We start from the raw sequence: 22,711 nt of genomic DNA, 5'->3' as shown, positions 1-22,711 counted from the left end.
TTACGCACCGATTTCTGATCAGTTATTATAAAGTGTTACAGTAAGAAACAGAGTTCTTCCAGACATGATAATTTGACTTCGTCTTTAAAACATTAATCCAGATGACCTCTTTTTGCCCCTGCCACTTCAAACGGTGGCTATTTTTACTGATGAAACCTTGCCTAGACTGCATGGTGAGCATCACATTAGTCAGCCTGGTTCTCATGAGTGGTTCGGTCCAAGGCCAACGTCCAAGCTCTGCTCTGTCTCACCACAAACATCTCTTTCAAGTTTAGCAAAGTGTTGCCAGCAGAGACTATTTCAAGGAGGCCAACGCTTTCAAAAACACTTTAAAACATCACTGTGGTAAGAGAGCGATTTGGAGTTTAGCCCAGTCTTAGCAAATGCACTCCTACTGTAAAAAACACTTGTAGTGTGACTGCAGGTTTGCCTGACTCCAGTACGAAGTAAATTGACCCATCAGGCCAGTATTTTCAACACTGTTGGAAAACAGTTAAGACTACTGGGAATAAATCCATCACTGGAGCAGAACAGCCTCAAACCCTATCTTTAGATGTAAATCTTAATATACTTAACAGGTCACTTTGAGATGTTTTGGAAGGACATGCTCAAAGAAAAAAAAAAGGGTGAAAGTTAGATGGCCTGATTTGTTATTTTTTTCTCATTTGGAGAAATAAGCTGTTGGCTCATTGCCCACTTACAGTCAAATTTCCAAAGCCTCATTTGAAGTACACTAACTCAACCAAGGCTTTGGATGCAGAATTGGTTTATGCCCTGCACTGGCGGTTAACTGACGAGAGACGCTGGAATGTGCGCTGGAGTGATCCTCTTGTTAACAGCCATGTCTCTCCCTTCACATCCCCTTGTTGTGGGAAGTCTGTGACATGAGTGTGTGAGAGGCACGTCCCAGTTCATGCAGCATGTCCCAGTTTATGCTGTGTTACAGCGGTCGAAGGTTACCAGCTAATGAGCCAGGCGAGGGAAGAGACACGGCAAATTTAAAAGGAGTCAAATTCCAACTCTGTGAGCACGAACCAGCAGCAAACGCGGGCAAACTTCTTGAAAAGCTGCATAGAGACGAGAGAGATCAGTGAAAGGAATGCTGGAAATTTCACTTTATGCAGTCCTTTGTTTATGTTCATGCATTTACATTTTGGTTCAGTTGCTGATTTGGGGGAAGCCCTTCAGATTTAAGATCCTTGTTATAGAAAACGAGCTTTTCACACGAGCACTGCTGGTACTGAACGCAGATTCCTCTCTTGTTTGTATTCTCTCTCCTGTCTCCCTTGGGTGCAGCTGGTTTCACACTTCAACCCAACTGATTGATCTTGTTGGTCCATCAACATGAATTCAGACGACCACATGTGCACATGGATTATACACCCAAACACACTGCACAACTGGCCTAATGAGCCATTCACTAAACAAACAAAACAAGATGATAGCCTTCTCCAGTAAGTGGTGTGCAAACTCTTCAGCCCCCTTGACTTACAAGACACACACACACACACACACACACACACACACACATACACATCCCTAGGGAGAGTCTGGCTCTGCCTGACTATTACATGAATCTCGTTTTCTGTGAACTTTGCCACTCGTGCTATGCCATCATCATAACAAACAGTGGCCTCCATCAAAGGCAAGGTAATTTCAAGCAAAATAACAGGGCTTTTACCATCTCAATAATATCTTAATGACCTAGACTGTCTCCTCAACCGATGATTTGCAAATCTGTTCTTTGTAATGACAAGCGGTAGATAATTCTGTGATGCTAGGTCGTAAAAAGGTCACAATCTCAATATGGTGTCTCTCGGTGTTCAGATTTGTTCCTCGGCTTAGACGAGCGAAACGATCTCCCCTCCGCACAGAAAAAAGGAATTGACATGCAGCGTCCGTCGCCGCTCCTAAGCTCTGTTGTGTCATCGCTTTCACATCATTAATTAAGTCGGGGATCAGTGTGGTGAAGTGAATGTTAATACTCCTCTGGGGGAAGATAACAACTGTATGACACCGTTGTTTCCCCTTGTCCTGCAGAAGTGTCCCAGCAGCCTCCGCAGCCATCTCTCTCGCACCTGGCGCTGGGTCTGTCTGTGGGCACCTCGGCGCTCATTGCTGCCCTCCTGCTGGCTGTGTCCGGAGTCATGATAAGTAAGTGTTGACACATCTTTGTCAGCAACTAATATGAATTTGAAAGAATTATTTGGTATCAGCAACAGCCGACATTATTCTGCTTGATAATTTACAGAATTTTTACAATGAAAATTGACATGATCTGCAAAAGCCTGGATCAGCAAGTGTCTGCACTCGTTTTATTCTCATTGCACTTTTTCCTCCCTTCCTCAGCTTTGCAGCTGGGGGTTTGTAGGTGGAGGAGGACACAACATAATTAATTTGAGACTAATTTCAGGAGGTGTATTCCTTTGTTCACTCATTCAGTACTTCCTGCTATACATAAAGTGTTTTGCTCTGTAATGAGCACTGTGATTTTTAACACTTGACTTGCCCAATCACTGAACAAGTTATACGCAGTCGTACCACAACGCAACATACTCTATTAAATATTACAGATTTTATTAGGAGATTGTAAGAGAGGGTTGGGGTTCCAGAAAACACTGGGACTCTGTGCAAAATGTGCATAAAAACAAACTGCAAATCTAATAAACCCATATTTTATTTACAGTAGAACATACAAAGTTAATGGCAGCAACATGTCTTAAAAAGTTGCCACAGGGACATGTTCACCATGGTAACATCCCCTCTTCTTTTAACAACAGGCCATAAACATGTGGGAACTAAGGAGAGCAGCTGTTGGACTTTTGGGAGAGAAATGTTCTCCCATTCTTTTCTGATAGAGAATTCTAGCTGTGCAATAGTCCTGTTCGTCTTTGTTGCATTTTTTTATTTCATGATGATCCAAATGTTTTCAGGGGCTGCAGGAAAGCCAGTTCAGCAACTGGGCAATTGTGCTATAAACCCATGCTGTTGGAATAGATGCACTGTGCTGTTTAGCATTGTCTTGCTGAAATATTAAGGTCTTCCCTGATCAAGTCTGGATGGGAGCAGACTTGTTTTTTCCTCTCATTGATACCTTCAGCATTGGTTGTGCCTTTCCAGATGAGCAAGCTGCCAATTCCATAGGTACTAATGCACCCTAGTACTATTTGAGATGCACGGTTTGGCGAGCACTGATAATAAGCCATATTGTTCCTCCCTCTATAGTGTCTAACCTTGAGGTTGGCACCTCAAGTTAGCAAGCCACAGGGTTGTACGCCATGAATTTGTTCTCACTACATGGTGGATACGGTTCAGAGGTTCACGGATACAAGCTTAAAGCCAAATGTAAACCCGACATGATTTCTTTTTTCATTTGAGATGTTTTTATGATCACCCTTTTTTCTTGTTTGTTATACATTTTGAAAAAAACACATTTTCACTCTGCATGAAACTTCTCCAGTGGTCCCTGGCCCATCTTAAATGGCCCTTAGCAGGCTGTTTCCAGAATGGGAGGTGAGCCTCGTAGCCATCACAAATATCCCTCTGCACGCCTGCTTTCAGACTATTACCGCCAGACATACAGTATACACTCATTGAGCCATCACTTGCAGGCTGACGCATATTTTCAGACTCCCACCTACACTTTTGAACGCACATTAGTGGACGAGGCAGGGGCAGACGAGGTGTGGGACAACCTCTCTGATGAATGAAACACGCTAATGATGGATGGCTGCTTAGCCAGCAGCTGACAGCACTCGTACATTAGACAGCACTTGGTAAATAAATAACTCCCCTACACACACATAAGCACACACACAAATGATTGTCCCTGAAGCTACTATGTTCACAGTCCAGGTTGAGGCTTCTAGCACTAAAAAGTGTGAAGTTTGCTGTGTGTGGGTGTGTGAGAGAGAAACAAAGAGCTGAGTTTTCATACTTCATGCTGTTCTCAATGAGGTGCATGCATTTGCAATATTGAGGGAAAAGATGTGAGCTCTTTGGGTCTTACGCTTTGGGCCCATTGTTGTTTATGCACTTTATATGTGTTCATGTATCTAGCAGGTGCACATGTACAGTGGGTGAAAAACTTTAAATCTGAAACATGCTCTTTCTGATACTTTGGACAAATCTCAGATCGGATAGAAAGGAATGGATGCTCAGGGACACAGTGGGCTTTATCTAAGTGACTGGTGCTGTACAGCTTTGTGTTCTTTGGAGACGTAATAACTGGAAAAGCTTTCCGCTTTGTGAGCTTTGGCTGCCAGTAGTAATTTTTTACAAAAAGGACTTATGTTTTGTTATTTATTTATTTTTTATTAATATTATTATTATGTCGATATCTCAGTAGTGGAACAAAACTCCTCTTTTATTTTCATGTCACCAGTGTATCGGCGTAAACACACAGAGCTGCAGTCCATTCAGCTGGAGCTGCAGAGTCCAGACTGCAAGCTCAGTAAGCTGCGGGCCTCCACCATCATGACAGACTACAACCCCAACTACTGCTTCGCTGGCAAAACGGCCTCGGTCAACGACCTGAAGGAAGTGCCAAGGCGAAACATTTCTCTCACCAGGTAAAAGATTCAAGTAATCTCATTACTGTGGGGCAGGGATGGACTGATGTGCAATTACTGAAGATGTCAGTCCTACAAAATAGTTGTGGAAATCCACTTATGTTAGACTCAAAAATGCAGAATGGTGTGAGAGGAAACAACATTAGTAGTGTGACGTCTCACGGTGTTCACCGCAGGGATCCGAGCTTCTGAAAAATCCTTTTTTTCCAGAATGATCTTGTCTCTGTGTTTATAGTTCGCCAGTTCATCATTTGAGGTTTTTAATCATTTGAAATCATTAATAGTTTTCTTTTTTTTTTTTTTTACTTTCATGACACATCTATTTCATCTAGTTATGCGAGAGTCATGTCAACTGAAACAACTTTTTAAAAAAAGGGGAAAAAATGGAAACTATAAAGCAGCATTTTCATTTTAAAATTCACTGCTGCAACAGGATAAAGAGTTGTTTTTCTTTGTGGGCTGAAAAGCTGTCAGACCACTAAATTAGAATACTGACTAGCATCTCAACCACCGTGTTTGAAAGAAGTCACTCTTTTTGATTTACTACATGACTCCCACTCGTTTACCTGGTGCTTAGCTCCTCAGGTAATCGATGTTTGGACAAAAGTTTTATTTAGGATGTGTCTTTCTGCTGCCTTGTTCAAGCGTCTTTAGTTTAGAGGTGTCAGCACTGTTCTTGTTTAAATCGTTCTCTCTAAAACTAGTTGTTATGTGTTTGTTTGTTTGCAGGGGTCTAGGTCACGGTGCTTTTGGTGAGGTCTATGAAGGTCTTGCAGTGGGGATACCAGGTGAACCAAGTCCACTGCAAGTTGCAGTCAAGGTGAGTCATGACGCAAGAGTAATAGTGGGGTTACATGTGATGGATGTTTGTGCGGCGTTTCTCCGGCAATCACAGAGTTGAAGACTTGTTTTGAAACTCAGTTAAAAGCTTTGTAACAGAACGACTGTAACAGTTATTTTCTCTGCCCCACATTCAGCATCATTCGGCTCAAGACACAAAATATCATAAATACTGTATGCAACACTTATTATCACAGACTTTTTATAAAAGATGGATGTACCCATTGGGACACCACCAGCTGGTTTATAAAGCTCCATTCTAAAGCGACAATTTGTAGCATTATAGTTTGTTTTGGACCAAAACAAAGTATTTTTGGACGAGAGGGTGTCGTGCTAAATTGTCAGCTGACACAGTGAGCCTGGTAAGCAATATGCATTAATAGATGGTTTCATACTCATACACAGATTGCTGCTAATTAGCGCTAACAGACTAATGAAATATTAGAATTTCACTTGCCAAAGCTGGAGCACATTCTTCTTGGATGGTCTCTTAACTGCACAGTGAGCCATATTATTTGTGTGATAATTACATTAAAAACGCTCCAAAACGCACCAACGGCACAAACGCAGTCGAGAGGTCCAGTTCAATGACTCCAATTAGCTGAGGTGAAGCCTAGATTAGTGGCTTAATCAGAACCCGCTTGTCACTCACAATGTCCAGGCCACTAATAATTCCAACCTTTAGCCTTTATACAGATAAAACAGGTTTGTTATTTTAAAAAAGGAGTTCTCCCCAGGCGTCGTGATGGGAGGGAAGTGGCTCTAGAGACCAAAGCAGTTTTTGTGCCCGTCTGCAAAAAGGTTTTTTTTTTTAGCTGTAAAGCTTGAAGCCTTAAGTGCCACACAAAGAACTGCAGTTTCATTTGAAGCCAATTACAGCTTGCTTATTACCATTTGTTGCACTGAGATTTGGTTTCCATTTAAACTAGACTCTTCCGGAAGTTTGTTCTGAGCAGGATGAATTGGACTTCCTCATGGAGGCTCTAATCATCAGGTAGGAGCTATTTAAGCATTAAGAAAATTCAGTCTGTCGTACAGCACCAGCAGAAATCTGACCTGTTTCTCTGCTGTGTCGCTGCAGCAAGTTCAACCACCAGAACATTGTGCGCTGTATAGGAGTAAGTCTGCAGGCTATGCCTCGGTTCATCCTGCTTGAGCTGATGGCTGGAGGGGACCTCAAGACTTTCCTGAGGGAGACCAGACCCCGGCTGGTGAGACACACTGCTGCTTGGCACTCAAGTGAACATATCACTTTATTCTCCTGAGACCCAGCCCCCAGTTTGGGATTGATTGGGCCTGATAACAGTAAAAACTAAACATCATCTGTGAACAGACAGTATTTTTTTAATAGTGGATGTGGGTTTATTTTAAAGGATAATACAAAAAGTTTATAATTGTTAACAAAGTCTAAAACATTTTATTGAGCAGAATGAAGCTACTTTGTGAGGAATTGGGGTCTCAGGAGAGTAAGATGCACAAATGTACTACTGTATGTGTTAAGCGCCTAAATATCACATGACACAGTGCATTGATTCGGTCTTATATTCATGCTCACCTGATGAAATCCAGCATTTATTCTCTTGTTTTAATCTCCAAACTGGCTCTGCAGCCACTTAACTCTAACATCGTTATCATGTCTCACTTTGGACTCCATATAAACTAAACACTTATATGTGTACTGCTTGAAGTTTGACAGGGTAGCTAAGTTGAACACACCAAGCTATACATGACGACTGCAACGTCCAATAGTGAACGCTGCACTTGGTACCGCTCATCTAATACACATTTCTTCTACACTGAGTGAAAACGTAACACCTGTATACAACAAACAATGTCACAACAGCTGTAACTTCAGCGTCTGAAAGAAGAAAATCTTTTGTTGTAAGCTAGCTAGCGTCAGCATTGCCATTAGCTCTGCTGATGTAGCCTCACTTTACACTGTTGGCCAAGATTTCATTGATTTGTGCAAGTATTTTACTGTTTTTGGCAGTTATTAAAGTACAGCAACTGAGTACTTGTCAGTGTGAACACATTTCCAGACTAAAAAAAGCAATGGTAATTAAACTGTAGGCTCAGTTTTCTGTCCTTAGCTGACAGGAGTAGTACACAGCACGGTTTTCTGCTGTGGCCAATCTGCTTCAAGGTTTGACATGTTGTGTTTTCAGAGATTTACTTCTGCATCTTCTTCTACCTTGGTTGTAACAAATAGTTTTTGGAGAAGATTCTTGCCGTCCTATCAGCTCGAAGCAGTGTGCTCATTCTCCTCTGACCTCTGGCATCAACAAGACATTTTCACCTAGAGAACTGCAGCTCACTGGATATTTTCTCTTTTTCGGAGCAGTCTCTATAAACCCCAGAGACGGCTGTGGGGGTTAATCCCAGCAGATCAGCTGTTTCTGAAATACTCAGGCCAGCCTGTCTGCCACAACTAACGAACAAAGTGGCTGATGAGTAATTTATATAATCTCTCATTTCTGACAATCCATATGCCAATACAGATAAATCTGTGATGGGCAGTGTTGGTTAGTCTCTTTTGCTGTGTTATTAGAGGGTTTTTTTTTTTTTACTGTGAGGTTGAACCAAAATGGTAAGTTTGTAGCAACGAGCTAAAGAGGGATTGTTATCATAAAATATAGTGCTCATTAACTCTTAAAGATACTATTCCTGATTCAGCCCCAGATTCAGTTTTTTTGTTTTTTCTCTGTCTCTTCTCTGTTTAATTAGGATCAACCATCCAGCCTGACCATGGTGGACCTCCTCAACGTGGCCAGAGACATCGCTAAGGGCTGCCAGTATCTTGAGGAGAACCAGTTTATACACAGGTACCTCAGCAGATGGCTGCACATTTTGCATACACTTATGCAAAAACAAATTTGCGTTGGCAAAAATAAATGGAGCATATTATTATGAAAGAATACAGTGAACTCAGTGGTTCTCTAGTCTCCCTAGCAAAACCGATCAGACTGACATATTCGGGGAGCTCATTCACTGAGGTCAGTACGGTATTTCACAATTTAAAAGAAAGTGTTTTCAGATCTACATCAAAATTTAATGTATCCCTCTTTTCCCCCGGCCACCAAGTTTCATGAAATTCGTCTTGGTGGGGGTTTTTTTGCGTGATCTAGCTGACAGCCAAACAAACGGCACCTATCACAAACCCCCGCCTCGGCTTTTTGCCTTGGCAGATGAACAATATGCAGAACATATGGGTATGCATGCCACTGTATAAATATGGAATGCAAATGTGCATTCAAACAAACAGAGTTCCCTGCCTTCATCTAGCATCTACTCAGAATAATGAACTGACTGCATCTGTCCAAGCAGAACATATGGACTGAGTATGCCTTTTGCCTTCCCTGAGATAGCAGAAAGGACAAGTGATGAGTTTAGTATCGGAGCAGCCAGATGGGCTAGCCGGCTTGCCTTTTTACGCTCTGTATCCGAGGCGCAAGTCAAGAGTATGCCCCCTTCTATGCTCATATTCGCAGTGGCTGGTGAACCATATGATGTGGCTAAAGAATTTTTAAAAGCCCTCTCTTGAACCCGACTTACAAAAATCTCCTTCGTGGACGCGCACGAGGAAAGTCAAGTACGTGTTAATACGAGAAAAGGTCAAAATAGATTCTGCAATCAAATCAGGACAATTAAAGCACATCCACCTTCCCTGAGATGTGCCTTTGACTTCCCAGGGATTGGCCAATGACAGACGAGGTCTATTAAACCTTGTTTGCCCCGCTGCGGTACAGTAAAGCTCCATCAATCCACCTAATGGCCGACTCTTCTCCAGAGCCTCGTGATCTTCTATTCAACCTGATTCTCTGCCTTTAAACCTGTATTAAAAGTCCCCCTCAACGCTGTCCTTGAGGCTAATTTCATTTTTATAGAAGCGTGTTTTCTTGGGGGTGAGTAAAGGGCATGTGAGTGAAGTAGGCTGCTACTCCAAAAACAGAAAGCAGCTTTCTCTCGGGGCTTACTGGGTTGGATGAAGAGCTGTTATGTTCACCAAGAGGTTAAATCACAGGGTTGATGTTCTCTGAGAATGACTTACTCCAGCTTATGTGTGTTTCTCTGCTTATTTCCATTTTATGGCTAGTGGATGGTGCAGTGTTGCTCTTTGGTTATTTCATTTTACAAGCGGCCTGGCAATTGTAGCCACCTGAAAATTATCACTGTACTGAGGAGTTGGGCAGTTTCGTGCAACTGCAGGTGTTAAAATAGGCTAACGCATATTGTTCTGTAAGTGCTGCTATGAAATGGGTCTTTAAGCTGCAGTGAAAATTTACTGTAAATAAGGTTCACATTATAAGGCCGGTTAATAATATTTTAACAACAGTCTCCTCTCATATCGCTGTGCTGCACGTACAACACATCTGTGTCTTTCCCTTAAGCTTTTAGACCACAGTCTGTCACAGCAGTATGCTGCATTTCAAGACTCTTCCTCGCCTACAAGCAAAAGCAAATCATTTCCATGAATTCTTCCAAGCCATTAAACAAAGCAAGTTGGATTTAGTAATAGCACCTCACGACTCTGTGTGTGCACGTGTGTGTGTGCACGTGCACTCTCGCCCGCTGATTAGAGTCGCGCTACGGTAGAAATTATGCAGCTTTCCTGAAGCGGCTTAGATGACCTTAAATGGATTAATTGTTTCACCTCTTGTTCCTGAAAAAGAAAATGGAGGAAGTTTCTCTTCTCTGTTTTTTATAACTGAGTTTATAGACACTGACACTTATTTAACTACTTTAATATAAAGTTTAAAAGAAACTTGGAGAAAGTGGAACTGATGTCCTAGAGAGGATTTTATTGTTTCTCATGCTAACGCGATGAAATACTTTTATAATGTTAGCTTACATCTCTTGCGGTGGACTAAAGTGGGGCAGCTGTGTACAGTGGTTAAAAAGCCCTCCGTTTAAATCAGTCTGAACCATTACTTTATCCTCATTGTGTCATTTCTCATCTGAGCTTGGAGGCCAAACATCAAAACATGTGCGTGCGTTTGTGTCTACACACAGAGCTCGGTGCTGTGTGTTTCTATCGCTGGTGGTTTCCAGCCGTATCCTGTCTCGTGATCTAGTCTGAGATCAGCGCCGCCACATGATGTTATTCTGATGCTAAAGTCTGGCTGTTTATTGGCCTTTGGTGCTCACTTGTCTGCAGTGTGCAGACGAGCAGTGAGCTACGTCACTTCTTAAGATGTTGAGAAAGTTAGATGCCTGGGGAGCAGAGAAAAGTGTGTGAGCTCGGCTCCTTTTTCCCCAGACAGCAGTACAGCACGCCGTGAGAACTACTGTATTTTTGCTCAAAGAATAACCGGCCCAGAACAGTGCAAATATGAATTTTCTCCTCTAACCCACTCAGCCTGCACATACATTTCAATCTTTTCTTTGGATCCACCATGTGGGCAGAGTCATAGGAAACTATACACTTTGCCAGCTTGCCCGGAGCAGCTTGGTAGTTACAGTGAACTTCAGATCCAACAGGGAGCATCTGTAGGTGTTTCATACATGGAGATGTTATAGATGCAAATGTATGAAAAACTTCTGAGCAGAGCTTTGCAAGCATCAGTATTCACCTTGTCGTGCTGTATAATTCAGGCTTAAGCTATTTTCACAAATGTACAATACAGTGGGACTGGATATGAAACAGTCTATAACCTGCCAGTACCCCAAGCACAAAGTCTGTATATTGAGTGATGAATTCACAATGGGTCAGGCAGCACCTGCGTTGAAACCACAGAGAATTTCAGCAGTGAGAACTGTGTAAAGCGTCCTGCTGTGTGTTAGATGTGAGAAAGCTATCCTCGCCTGATCCTCCTGAAGTTCGTGGGTAAAGATTTCTAATAGCATGAGTCCATGCATGTGTGCAACATAACCTGAAAGTGGTTTTTTTCTGTTCTTCCAGGGACATTGCAGCACGGAATTGCCTTCTGACCTGCAAAGGACCGGGACGAGTGGCTAAGATCGGAGATTTTGGGATGGCTCGAGACATTTACAGGTACAACACTAACGCAGCTCAGTGGCAGCGGGCAAGAACACTCTGGTCCAGTTGGCTAGCTATAGCTGAACTGGAATCCAGATAAAGTCCAAAGGGATGCAGCTCACACCAAACAGAGAGAAACAAACATGTGGCAGAATACTTTTCTTTTACACAGTCCACGACTCTGACCTAATGGCAAGTAAAATCAGAGTAGGATGACCGGAAGACCTAAGCAGCAATCGTTGGATTTTAACCTAGTACCACTTGTCACAGCTTTGCTTCCATCAGGTGACAGGACTGGAAGGAAGTCGTGTAGCTTTTTTCAGAAAATCATTGAGCAGACTGGCCGCTGACTTCTCAGATGCCCGTTGCTCTTAGAAATAGGGATACGTTTGCTTGGAAAAGCAGTTGCTGCATGCCATTGGCAAATAGCAAGACTGTATGCACTGGTGGAGAAACCTCTTCTTGCTTACTGATATGTGCAATGCAGGTCATAGATGCATAAAAGTCTTTCTTGTGTGACTATAACAAAAAAAGAGTTGAAACTGTTTTTGTCCTGGGCTTTTTACCCGGTAAATACTGCAGCTCAGCTGTTTTATCCTCTGTTATACTGTTGGACTGAAGCTTTCTTTTAATCTAGACCAGCTCCCCTTTAGTCATTGTTCTCATCCCTTTTTTTTAATATAGCTACCATTATTTCACGTGGCATCATTTAAATGAACGCACAATCCAGCAGGGAAATCTCCCAAGCCTTTCATCTGGTAAGAAATTAGAGCAAGGAAAATATGTCACAACATTCAGTTAGATCAGCGCAGCGCTTTTGAATCATGCGATGAAAAGTCACACGAGAGCAAAGTCACTCACAGAGCATCCGGAAAAAGCTGTTGCACAATATCCCCGGGGAGCCACTTTAGGAACGCTTGATTTAATTGCTGATGTCAGTTTTTCAGGTGCCTCACTGCGATTTTGTTGTTATCTCTCAGCCTGAAGCTCTGGTGCAGGGGCTTTTTTTTATTATTATTGTTATTGTGTTCGGAGAGAGGCGGGTTGTTTTGCACACATGGCTACCAGGCTGCTGGTGCGTTTTTTTTGCCGTTTCACAATGTGGCCATACTGCTATGTGACAAGCGACGTGGGGTTCTTTTGAGGCGATCACAGGGGGACAGGTGCCCCCAGTGAGGCACCAGGACACGGCTTAATGTCAGCTTTTTATATTCCGCTAGAGCCACAGGCATACTTGCACTTGCAGAATTTCACTCACACAGTCTTTCACGCATGCCTGCGCACCAGTGATGTGGTGGTAAATAAAAAGCTGGGTAGACAATAGCTGGCAGACAGCCGTCATCCTAAGGTGAACAGCTGCCAGTATGAAGAGAAATCTACTGTTTCGCCTTAAATGACCATATTTTCATAGGGTCTAATAACAGTAGCTGTATAGCACGACTCTAGGCTGTATTTATTAAAGTCAGCCTGGCGTGCACACATGCAGGCGCACAATAAAAGCAGAACAAAGACATCCAGCTCTGCAGACACAAACATTAGCCTCCACCATTGTGTCCTTAGGTGCATGCAACTATCTTACTTTCCATTCAGCACAGCCCGCTCCGTGCCTTTGTCTCTTACTGTTAGTTTTTCCCTCTAATACTTCTCTATCTTGCAGCTCGCCTCTTGCTCACAGAGTTGCTCACACATAAACATAAAACACCTCCATTTGAGCTATAGATTTCCTGAGACTGTATTTAAGCCTCTCTAATCTGCAGCTCAGCTTTCAGTCAGTGTTGGAGGTGTTAGCAGGAGTAACAAATATGTCCATACACCCTGTGCTGAAAAGGAGGTTGATCTAGCGATAGCGGGATTATCAGTCTCGTGTTCTACATGTCCATCAATCTTTCTCAGAATGATTCACCGTTCTCTAACAGCCTGACAACCGACAGGGCGGAAGAAAATTGGAGTTCGGTTCATCTGCATTTATTTGTTTCGGTTGCAGAGGTCATCAAGGGTGGACGCAGTATACGTAAAAAAAAAAAAAAAAAAGAGGACATTTTAGGAGAATAAAAGGAGCTCCTGCAGCAGTTTGGTCTTACTGCATCTATTTACAGAGGCCACTCCACTTCGCTCACTGTTTTCTTTATTAGGATGGACAAGAAAATTAGAGGGGTACCGAGGACGGAGAGGGGAATGAGACGGTAGCACGATTCAATCCTGTAATTGCGGGACTAAAAATGGGGCTGGTAACTGATTCCCATCACTGACTGGGGCATGTTATTTTAAGTGATGGATTAAGTCACTGGGTGCATATCTGAGTGTCTGCCCTGCAGTGTAGCTCTCAGCTAATCTGTCAAGCAAACAGACTTCACTAGTGATTGTTTTCTCTGCTTCATTGATTATGTGTAATTTCCCTCAAGGGTAACGTCTTATGCCAATAGTTTATATTTCCCTTTTAACCATATTATCTGTCTGCATATCATTTATATTCATCTCTGCTCGTGGATCCCCTGAAGAGTCGCAGCTGCAGCTAAGTTAAAGTAAATGATGAGTGCTGGCTCTTGCTGTTTGCCCTGGGTTCATACTGTAGGAAATGCAGCAGTCTATTAACGCTCTCACCTGAATTTGTAATTAAAGGAAACTCCATCTTTATGACCAAAATTTAATAACTGAGGCCGGGCCTTGGCTGCAGATTGTTAATACTGCATAAATATTGCACGTTTTACTTCTGTTTTAGCCTCTTGGCACTCATCTCATATTATTTTTGGATTTAATTTAAATGTCAGTTCCAGGTTATACAGTAGGTACAGAGCAGTGGCTTTTAACTGAAGTTTGGACATTTTTGCCCCAGGAGAGCATGAAATGAAAGCGGGACTATTATGCCTTTTCTTATTTTCCATCACATATTTATATGCCGTTCCAATGTTGGGTGTTAATTATGGCCCAGTGTTCAAAATGATGAAGCTGGTGGATGTAAAAGTATTTCCCGTGAGCCAAAAGGCGTCAAGCTGCTGTAAATGCTCAGGTTCAAAAAATTTTTCTTCTCTCAGTTCTTGAGGATATCTTTAATATAGTCGGGCGGCACACAAAAAGCACACACACACACACACACACACTGTTTAAATCGTCTGCTTTCAAGCAGAAGCCAATCAGAAAAAAGTTGGCTTAAAGGCAGAGCAGTGAAGCTAGCTTGTTTCAGAAGCCCAGGATAAGATACAGTATCTCTATTTGGAACTGTCAGTGCTTTGAAGTAAATCATGCAAAGCTGCTGTTGTTGACTTCAAAAATGAAGATATGGAGCTGGATATGAGCACTTGTCCAGACAAATATAGGACATAGAGCCAAGTGCACAGGTATCAGATGGTGCATTGAAAAAGCTCAGGCTCCTGAGACGGTCCCATAATTTATCCAAACTACAACTGTCTATTTATTCTTTATCACCTTGTTTTTGATGCGTTTGTTTTCTCTATATGTTTGACCAGGGAACACTAGTTACACCTGGGAGCTGCCCACTGTAATTACAATTCATTCCTGTGCAGCCATGTGCAGCTTCAGCGGAGCAGCTGCTGTTTTCAGCAGAGGAAGAGCGTTATTCCTTAGGCCCCAGGGATTTGAACTGGCAACCACCCAGCCAGTCACACAGTCTCATTTATTATCAAGAATTGCCATGTTTATGAACAAGTGCTTAGGGAATATGCTGATATTTTTATGACAGTATTACTGGGGGCAAACAGATTTACTCCCCCGCAACAGAAAACGGTGCCAAAATTAAAGTTTTCCCGTCTGACAGCAGCTGACACCACTTAACTGTGATCCTGACACATGTCCGTTTTTCTTTGTGGACACCGTGGCGGACGTGGAGCCGAATGGGAGCCACTTCACGTCTGTCCTTGTTGTGCATCTCGGGGAGGGCGAGATAAATCAGGCGGCGACCTCTATCAGCACCAAAGATCAGATACAGCACACATCTGATTATTTTTCTAGCAATGCAAAGGGCAAGGCAGCATTAAAAATGGCTCAGACGGGGCTCGGCTCAGCCCGGCGAGAAATCTGCGTCGTTCCTTTCTGCGAGATAAGGAGTTCTTAGAAGGTCTCACACAGCAACATGTAAGAAGGCTGAAAAAGCGACCAGATCAGAGCGCCGATAAAGCTGCCGAAAAACACTGAATTAATTGCTGGATTTTAGAAGTTTTCACCTTTTTTTAATACTGTGTCTGATCTGTTATTAACCACACGGTTATGCAAGCACGTCCCTCACAAATGTGTTTGTGTGTTCAGGGCGAGCTATTACAGGAAGGGTGGGCGTGCCATGTTGCCGGTGAAATGGATGCCACCTGAAGCTTTCATGGAGGGCATCTTCACATCTAAAACAGACACATGGTGAGAACCCTGCACACATCTCTCAGACTGACACTGGTTTCACCTCCAGAGTTTCACACCTGTCTGTTTTTTTCACCTCCTGCTGAACCCTCGCTGCATTTCTCTCCGTCTCATACTTGTCCTCTGCTCTCATCCTTCACCACTTCAGCGGTGATGATGCCTGTAATTTAAGACTTGATTGTCCTTAGCTTTCTTTCTCTCCCTCCAACTAATCTTTTTTTTTTTTTTCTCATCAATCGCCTCTCGAAGGTCATTTGGGGTCCTGCTGTGGGAGATCTTCTCGTTGGGCTACATGCCATATCCGAGCCGCAGTAACCAAGAAGTGCTGGAGTTCGTAACAAATGGGGGAAGAATGGACCCGCCTAAAAACTGTCCTGGACCTGTGTAAGTGCAGATCACACAGACGAGAAAGGACCACAGTTGCAAGAAAGAGCTTAAATTTATCAACTTTTTTGTACTTATTGCTCATGGCATCTAATCCAAGTCACAACTGTAGACTAAGCTAATGCTGCACAGGCCAGTTTCACACATGCACTGAACTGCTAAACCCAACATAGGCATATATGAAAACAAATGCAGATTATCCAACTAGCCCGGTAAATTCACTGTCACTGTGAGAGAGTAGCACTATAGATTTAGTTTAGAAGCTTCTGCTTCTTTTACAGTTTGGCTAATCTGACTGTTTTAAAAATTCCGGTGTTTTATACAAAATTAGACAAAGTTTTGTCGGGTTTTCCTCCCATCAACCCCGATTGGTTGAGGCAGATGGCTGCTCCTCCCTGAGCCCGATTATTCTTCCTGTTAAAAGGGAGTTTTTCCTTCCTGCTGTCACTAACTGCGTGCTCAAAATGGGTTGTTTTGATTGCTCTGTATTATTTCAGGGTCAGGATGTAGCAGTCGCCTTGAGGCAACTGCTCTTATGATTTGGTGCTTTAAAAAGACAATTGAATTTAATTTAATTGAACCTTCCACTTTAATAATAATACGAGTCAGACTGCAGTGATATGGGAATATCACAGCTGATAATCCAGTGCATTTACCACTCGAGAGAAGGTGTCATGCACACACTATCCATGCAGCGCACTCACCTTAGCCACGTAAAGTATTTCCAGGAGTGTGAATGTGTCTGAAGCAGACTATCTTGCTTTGCACTGCCTGTGAGAAAGAACAACTGATCTAGTTGTCTTCAAACTATCCATAGTTCGTATCAAACAGCAACCAGACAGCAACGTTTCCTGTTTTTATAGCCATTCAGGATCTAGGCTGCAAAAGATAAATGACCTTCTGTGCTAACGACTTCTCTAAAAGCTACTCTAAGTCAGGTGTTCCAGTTAAAGACGTGAGAGATGAATTGGAGGTTGAAAGGTGCCTCACATGATAAAGACATATAGAGTCTCTATTGACAGAGTCTGATCCTCTAAAGTAAGACTGGTGGGTGTGAATCATGTCTCGATCACAGCAACTTTCAAAGGACCTTCGAAAAAAAAATTATAAATGTGCACAAAGCTGAAAAGAGCTTTTGAAGACCTGGGTCCCCTGAGTTCTACAATAATAAGACAAACTATCCATTAAATGGGGAGTTTGCTTCTGCTGGGAGTGAGCATCATGCAAAGAACACAGTAAGAGGGCCCTGTTCAGTCCTGAAAATGGGTAAAAACAACCCAAAAGTAACATGAAATTGCCAGCAAAATCTCTACAACAATCTGTGTTCACTGTGAGAAATACACAAAGTAAGAATTGTGTTAATGCAACAAAACCACAAAGGAGGCCACTGCTTTCAAAAATGAAAAGAGATGAGGTAACATTTACATTTTCTGGCTCAATGATGTTGTTTTGTTTGTTTGTTTGTTTGTTTGAAGAAAAACAGGAACTGCACAACAAAAACAAGCCTTGTGTATGCTGTGAAGCATGTTGAGAGGAAACGTCATGGTTCAAGGCTGCTTGGTAGCTCAGGACCTCGTCACCTCGCTGAAGCTACTAATCAAAGATGGAACACGAAATTTAACAGGAGGGAGCAGCCGGTGACCTGAAGCTTCACAAGGCTGAAAGCACAGTTGGAGGAATAGTTCAGAGTCCTATCATCGATCAAGTCTGATAAAGGCTGTTACTGCTACATAAAACGTTTTACAAGTCACAAAACTAAACAGTTCTTTCATGTTTGCCTCCCAGATTGAAATATAGTCGCGGGGATTGTACTACATGTCTATACTATAGACTGTATTTCTCAGCCACTGTATGATATAATACTGTTTGTCAACATCGATGACTACTAATTGTTTGTTAACCTACAAGTAGAGGAAGTTAGACAATTAGTAGTCCCTCCTCTATTCTGCCCCTTACCTCCCTGGTTGAACATGTGATCCTGACTCTCAATGCTTCACAGGAAGAGTACAAGTACACAGCACACTTCTGTCTATCGCCTCCTTGTTAAGGATCTATTCTCCTGCTGTGGCATGATCACACTTGATCCATCAAGTGTGAAGTTGATCCGTCTATATCTTGGGTGGGGGTGATGAACTCCCCCCTGACCAGGCGTCCTGGCGTACCTCTAGCCGTGAAAGCAGTCCCTAGTTAGTTCCCTAGCTACTAGTTGTTTTTCCGAGGCTGGACTTGAACATGCGTCTCCCGCTCCAAAGGCGTAGAGTCTTACCACTACACCACTATCCAGCTATATATCCATCTGTCTATTTCTCTATCTCTATATAAAAATAATAAAAAAGAAAATTGCAGGTATAGCAGGAAATCGTGAATTGAAAAAAGTTCCCTCCCCAAATCTTGTTATTCATGTTCACTGTAAACGTGTTGTTGGGTTTTTTTTGTTCTTTCAGAATAGGCAGATCCCTTAAGTGCATCACTAAAACTCGCTCCTGTAATTTACATCGCCCATTTAACAATAGCTCTCAGTGGTGGGAGGTTACACTTTAAATCTGCATTACAAAAACCTAATAAAATCAAAATAAAATCAAAAAAAATATAAAAAAAATACAAGCTTTTAAGAATATTTAGTCAGATTTATCCAGCATGCATTAAATCAGCTGGAGAAACAGTGCTGGAGAGTCTCTGCTTTCTCTGCATGGAGTGGGAGAAAGTGTTTTGACTCCGTGTTTTCTGCTCGTTCATGTGCATTTCAGGTACCGTATAATGACTCAGAGTTGGCAGCACCAGCCTGAAGACAGGCCCAACTTCTCAACCATCCTGGAGAGAATCGACTACTGCTTACAAGTAACTAAACTGAGCACCGTATGGGAACCTGACTGTCATGCAGGCACTGATTAGGGCTGAGCAATCAGAGGAAACAACCTAACTGTGACTGATTGTTTACTATAAGCTCTTGGCATGCAAAGACTGATTACACAACACGAGTTTGTACAGAGCATAAGAAAGCGTATGTGTGCATGAAAAGGAGTGTTCCATCTGAGAGGAGGACATAATCTGCAGTAGTGGACTACTTGCTCTATTCGACCACTCTGCAGGACGATAGAATCAATCAGTACAGCTGACAAGTGGCTAAGATTATAATCTAAACTGCTGCTGCATCTTATGGCATAAGTTGTTGATGCGCAGCTTTCAGTTTGCTGGACCCACAGGCAAACTGTGAATATTCCACTTTATTAGAATCTGCTTGCTGGGACGTTGTTGCCCTTTATTACTGTTAGTGCAGCCAGACTGTCAGCGCACTGCAGTTCTCCGTAACATCCTTCTCGTTAATTCTCTGCTCGACCTCATGACATTTTCCAAGCAAAAGTATTAGACCAATGAAGTAACTGTTATGACCATTCATCCACAGCCATGATCTTTGAATCTTTCAGGACCCCGATGTGGTGAACGTGGCTCTGCCTATCGAGTATGGGCCAGTACCCGAGGAGGAGGAACATGCCCCCATGGGCCCCGATGACCCCTCAGCTCCGACTGTGCTGGTGAATCCCCAGGTGCCCGATGGGGAGGCTCCACAGCCACCTCCCGCCTACCCCACAGAGGAGAACCGGAGAGGAGGGGAGCACGTTGTTGTGACGAGCACAGCATCTGAGGCCAAAGCACAACCATCGGCTCAGCCCCAGCCATACCTCCACATGCACCAGCACCCTCACACACAGACCACCAATACAATCACCTCTGCTGCCCCCTCCACACTCACTGCCAAGGGACCTCATGTCAACACCCAGCCCAGCTCAGAGGGAGGACACATCAACCTGGCTTTTGCCCAGGGACACCCCTCAGAGAAGGACGCCCACACTGGGAAAAGCAGCAGTCTGTGGAACCCTACCTATGGCTCGTGGTTCCTGCAGCAGCAGCAGAGGAAGCAGCAACAGCAGCAACAGCAAAGGCAAGGAGGGGTGGGCGGAGCAGGAAGCAGTAGTGGCAGGGTTCCTGGAGAGGGGCAGGAGCACGTGGGCCGGACAGTGGCTGAGGTGGCCGGGGCATTAGGTCTCCAGCACCAGCACAAGCAATTCCAGCATCAGCTCCAGCAGCAGCACCAACTCCAACTGCTGCACCATCAGCAGCAGCAGCAGGGTCTTTGCAGACCTCTGCTACCCCCTCCACCTCCTCCTGCTGCCCAGTCTCCCCTACTTTTAGATTCAGCCGCCTTGCCCCCAGTCCCCCTCTACAGACTGAGACGTTTCCCCTGTGGCACCATCGGATACGGCTACCAGGAGCAAGGCCTCCCCATAGAGTCCAGTCACAGTAACACCAACCCACCTCCTCCACCCCAGCAGGGCAGCATGCCCTCCTCAGCAGCCCACCAGAGGGGGGGACCCATTCCTACGTCAGTGTCCATGGCTCAGTCAGGTATATCCGAGGATAGCCGCCCACTGCTAGTTACGATGGGGACGGTTCAGGACCCACGGCTGCCCAGGATGGAGGGCCACAACGCCACCGTGCTTTAGCCCATAGGCCTACGCAGAAAGTCTTCTTTTTCAGGCCCCGTCTTTGGAGACTGTGTGAGTCACACAGCAAGAAACACTGTGCCGTGAGAGAGACTATTTTTCACCACTCCCGTCCCACCATTTTTGGAAAGAACCCATCTCTCTAAAACTGGCTTTTTACACCAGAACCTTTGAGGTGTGTTCAAACCCCAGTGGATGCTAAAGCACATCGGAGTACTAAAAAGCTTTGGGAGGCAAAATGTAGAGTCAAACATAGTTTTAAGAATATAAAAAAAAAAAAAGAAAATGTATTTTTTCAACATTGGAGCGATTGAGTGAGAAAACTGAGAATCACCTGGAAGACTTTCCACACGATTGTGACTAGGAGAGGTCAACTAATGTTCTGCTGAGGAGGCTTCACGACTATCAGAAACAGACTACGAGGAGGAATAAATCTCTATATTTTGCCAGACTTTGACTCTCAACCTTTGGTGATCAGTTTGACTGTAGCTGCCAGCCACATGTGTCATTCTTCTGCAGAGCCCTCAAACTGTTCCTCATCGCTTTGGGAAAAGAAAAAAAAAATGCAGCGTGGTAAATAGCTTGTATCAGACTATTTTTCAAGAATATCACAGGATTGACGCTGGATTACCAGAGACATTTCTACAAAGGAAATAAAAAAAATAAATGATGATAATAATAATAATAATACTGGGAAAAAATGTGGTTGTTGATGTTTGCTTGCCTGCTTGTTTATTTATTCATCTCTTTATTTATTATTTGGAAGTGGCTCTATAAATTATTACTGCTTCTACAGATCCAAACAAATTCCTTTGGAAGCAGATTTCTCTCAGTTTTGGGTTTTTTTTTTTGTTCAGTTTTTTATTTTTTATTTGAAGAAACTCCTTACAAAAAGAAGTTAACTAAATATTCTAAAAGGTTTGTTACAGCAGCGACTCTTTTTAAGCGGAATAGTTGGATAAATGAAGCACTGAGTGTTATGTGACTGAAGACGAGCCGTCTCAGCAACATTTGGGAGTTGAGCTTTTTGTTGTTGCTAAAGATGTGAAATTACTCGTTGCCCCCCGGTCTCATTGAAATCGCTGCTCTTTGAACTCTCCTTTTGTTCACAGCTCCATTCTGTCGAACGAGCGCTTTGAGACAGAGAAGCCGCGGCTTTTCCTTACTTATTGCTTCTTTGAGTAACCTTTTATTAATTAATTCACATCTTTGTTTCCTTTCCCACTTTTTTTGTTTCGTCTGGCTATAGAAACAGTGGATATTGCTGAATCAATCTTAACCTTCAATTTGCCATCGCGAGGCACTCCACGTTCTTAAATTTGCATATTTTATCTTTTCTATTATAAGATGGCTGTTGTGGAATACAAATGAGTCTGAGAGAAAAGTTTAAGTACAAACTGCTTTCGCTCCACATGTGAATGAAACCCAGAACCGCTCATTTTCACCCGCATAGTCTGTGTTTACCATCTGCCTTTCAGTTCGGCGTATCTATCAAACGATGCCACGAGTGTGTTGATATTTAGGTGAATTAATGACGATATTTTTTTTACGCTTTTTGCTTACCGGTACTCGGCTGTCAGTCCATCTGCTGTAAAGAGACGACGAGCCGTCGTGTGAGTGTCATGATGCTCGGTGATAAATGCATTCCTGCAGGCGAGCTCGGTATTGGCTAATGAACACTGTTTTTGCTTTGTCTGTGTTAAACTGCATTTTATTGATTCTGTGCTCCCTTCACTGCTCATCCCCGTCGTTTGATGTAAAAAGACGAACCCAACTGCACCTGTAAATGTTGTAATTATGAAGTATTGTACTATGGCTCTGGTAAAAAGCTGTACATTGCCCTTCAGAAGACATTCGGCAAAATTAATAAATTACTATATAACAGCCGTATTTTCTCTCTGTTTCCGTCTTTGAAGTTGCCAGCCAACTTAATCAAATTAACTCAAATAAGAAAAAAGCGATAACTATAGACGTCCGGCAGCTTGTTTGCTCTGCAAACATAATTCAGGCGTTAAAATTGAGCAGCTCATTCTGCAGCTGTGTGCTCATACGTGCAGTACTCCAGTGATTTTGTG

General features: G+C 43.1%; 1 protein-coding gene across 2 annotated transcripts; it reads left to right on the top strand.

The window, feature by feature from the left end:
* Window positions 1-1,933: 1,933 nt before the first annotated feature.
* On the top strand, window positions 1,934-22,526 carry LOC120739945 (ALK tyrosine kinase receptor-like). Of its 2 annotated transcripts, XM_040041951.1 has the most exons (11): window positions 1,934-2,154; window positions 4,385-4,571; window positions 5,301-5,391; window positions 6,341-6,405; window positions 6,493-6,622; window positions 8,136-8,233; window positions 11,311-11,403; window positions 15,649-15,750; window positions 16,000-16,134; window positions 18,882-18,972; window positions 19,560-22,526. In XM_040041951.1, the coding sequence occupies exons 1-11, from the start codon at window positions 2,148-2,150 to the stop codon at window positions 20,634-20,636; spliced, it is 2,076 nt and encodes a 691-aa protein (XP_039897885.1). In that variant the 5' UTR covers window positions 1,934-2,147; the 3' UTR covers window positions 20,637-22,526. The 2 variants fall into 2 exon arrangements, with proteins under 2 accessions (XP_039897885.1, XP_039897884.1); XM_040041950.1 differs by lacking the exon at window positions 1,934-2,154 and having other exon boundaries at window positions 4,345-4,571.
* Window positions 22,527-22,711: the final 185 nt, after the last annotated feature.

The sequence above is a fragment of the Simochromis diagramma genome, unplaced genomic scaffold, assembly GCF_900408965.1.
Source record: "Simochromis diagramma unplaced genomic scaffold, fSimDia1.1 OVJJ01000304.1, whole genome shotgun sequence".
Classification (NCBI taxonomy): domain Eukaryota; kingdom Metazoa; phylum Chordata; class Actinopteri; order Cichliformes; family Cichlidae; genus Simochromis; species Simochromis diagramma.
Note: the sequence above shows the minus strand (reverse complement) of the source record. Positions and strands in the feature narration are given on the sequence as shown.

What these genes read in the sequence shown, in the direction of transcription:
- LOC120739945 (XM_040041950.1), top strand. Translation starts at nt 4,375, where the DNA reads ATGTCACCAGTGTATCGGCGTAAACACACAGAGCTGCAGTCCATTCAG. An exon ending in ATGGAGGCTCTAATCATCAG is followed by an intron (nt 6,406 to 6,492) that starts GTAGGAGCTATT and finishes GTGTCGCTGCAG; the next exon opens with CAAGTTCAACCACCAGAACA. An exon ending in GAATCGACTACTGCTTACAA is followed by an intron (nt 18,973 to 19,559) that starts GTAACTAAACTG and finishes TGAATCTTTCAG; the next exon opens with GACCCCGATGTGGTGAACGT.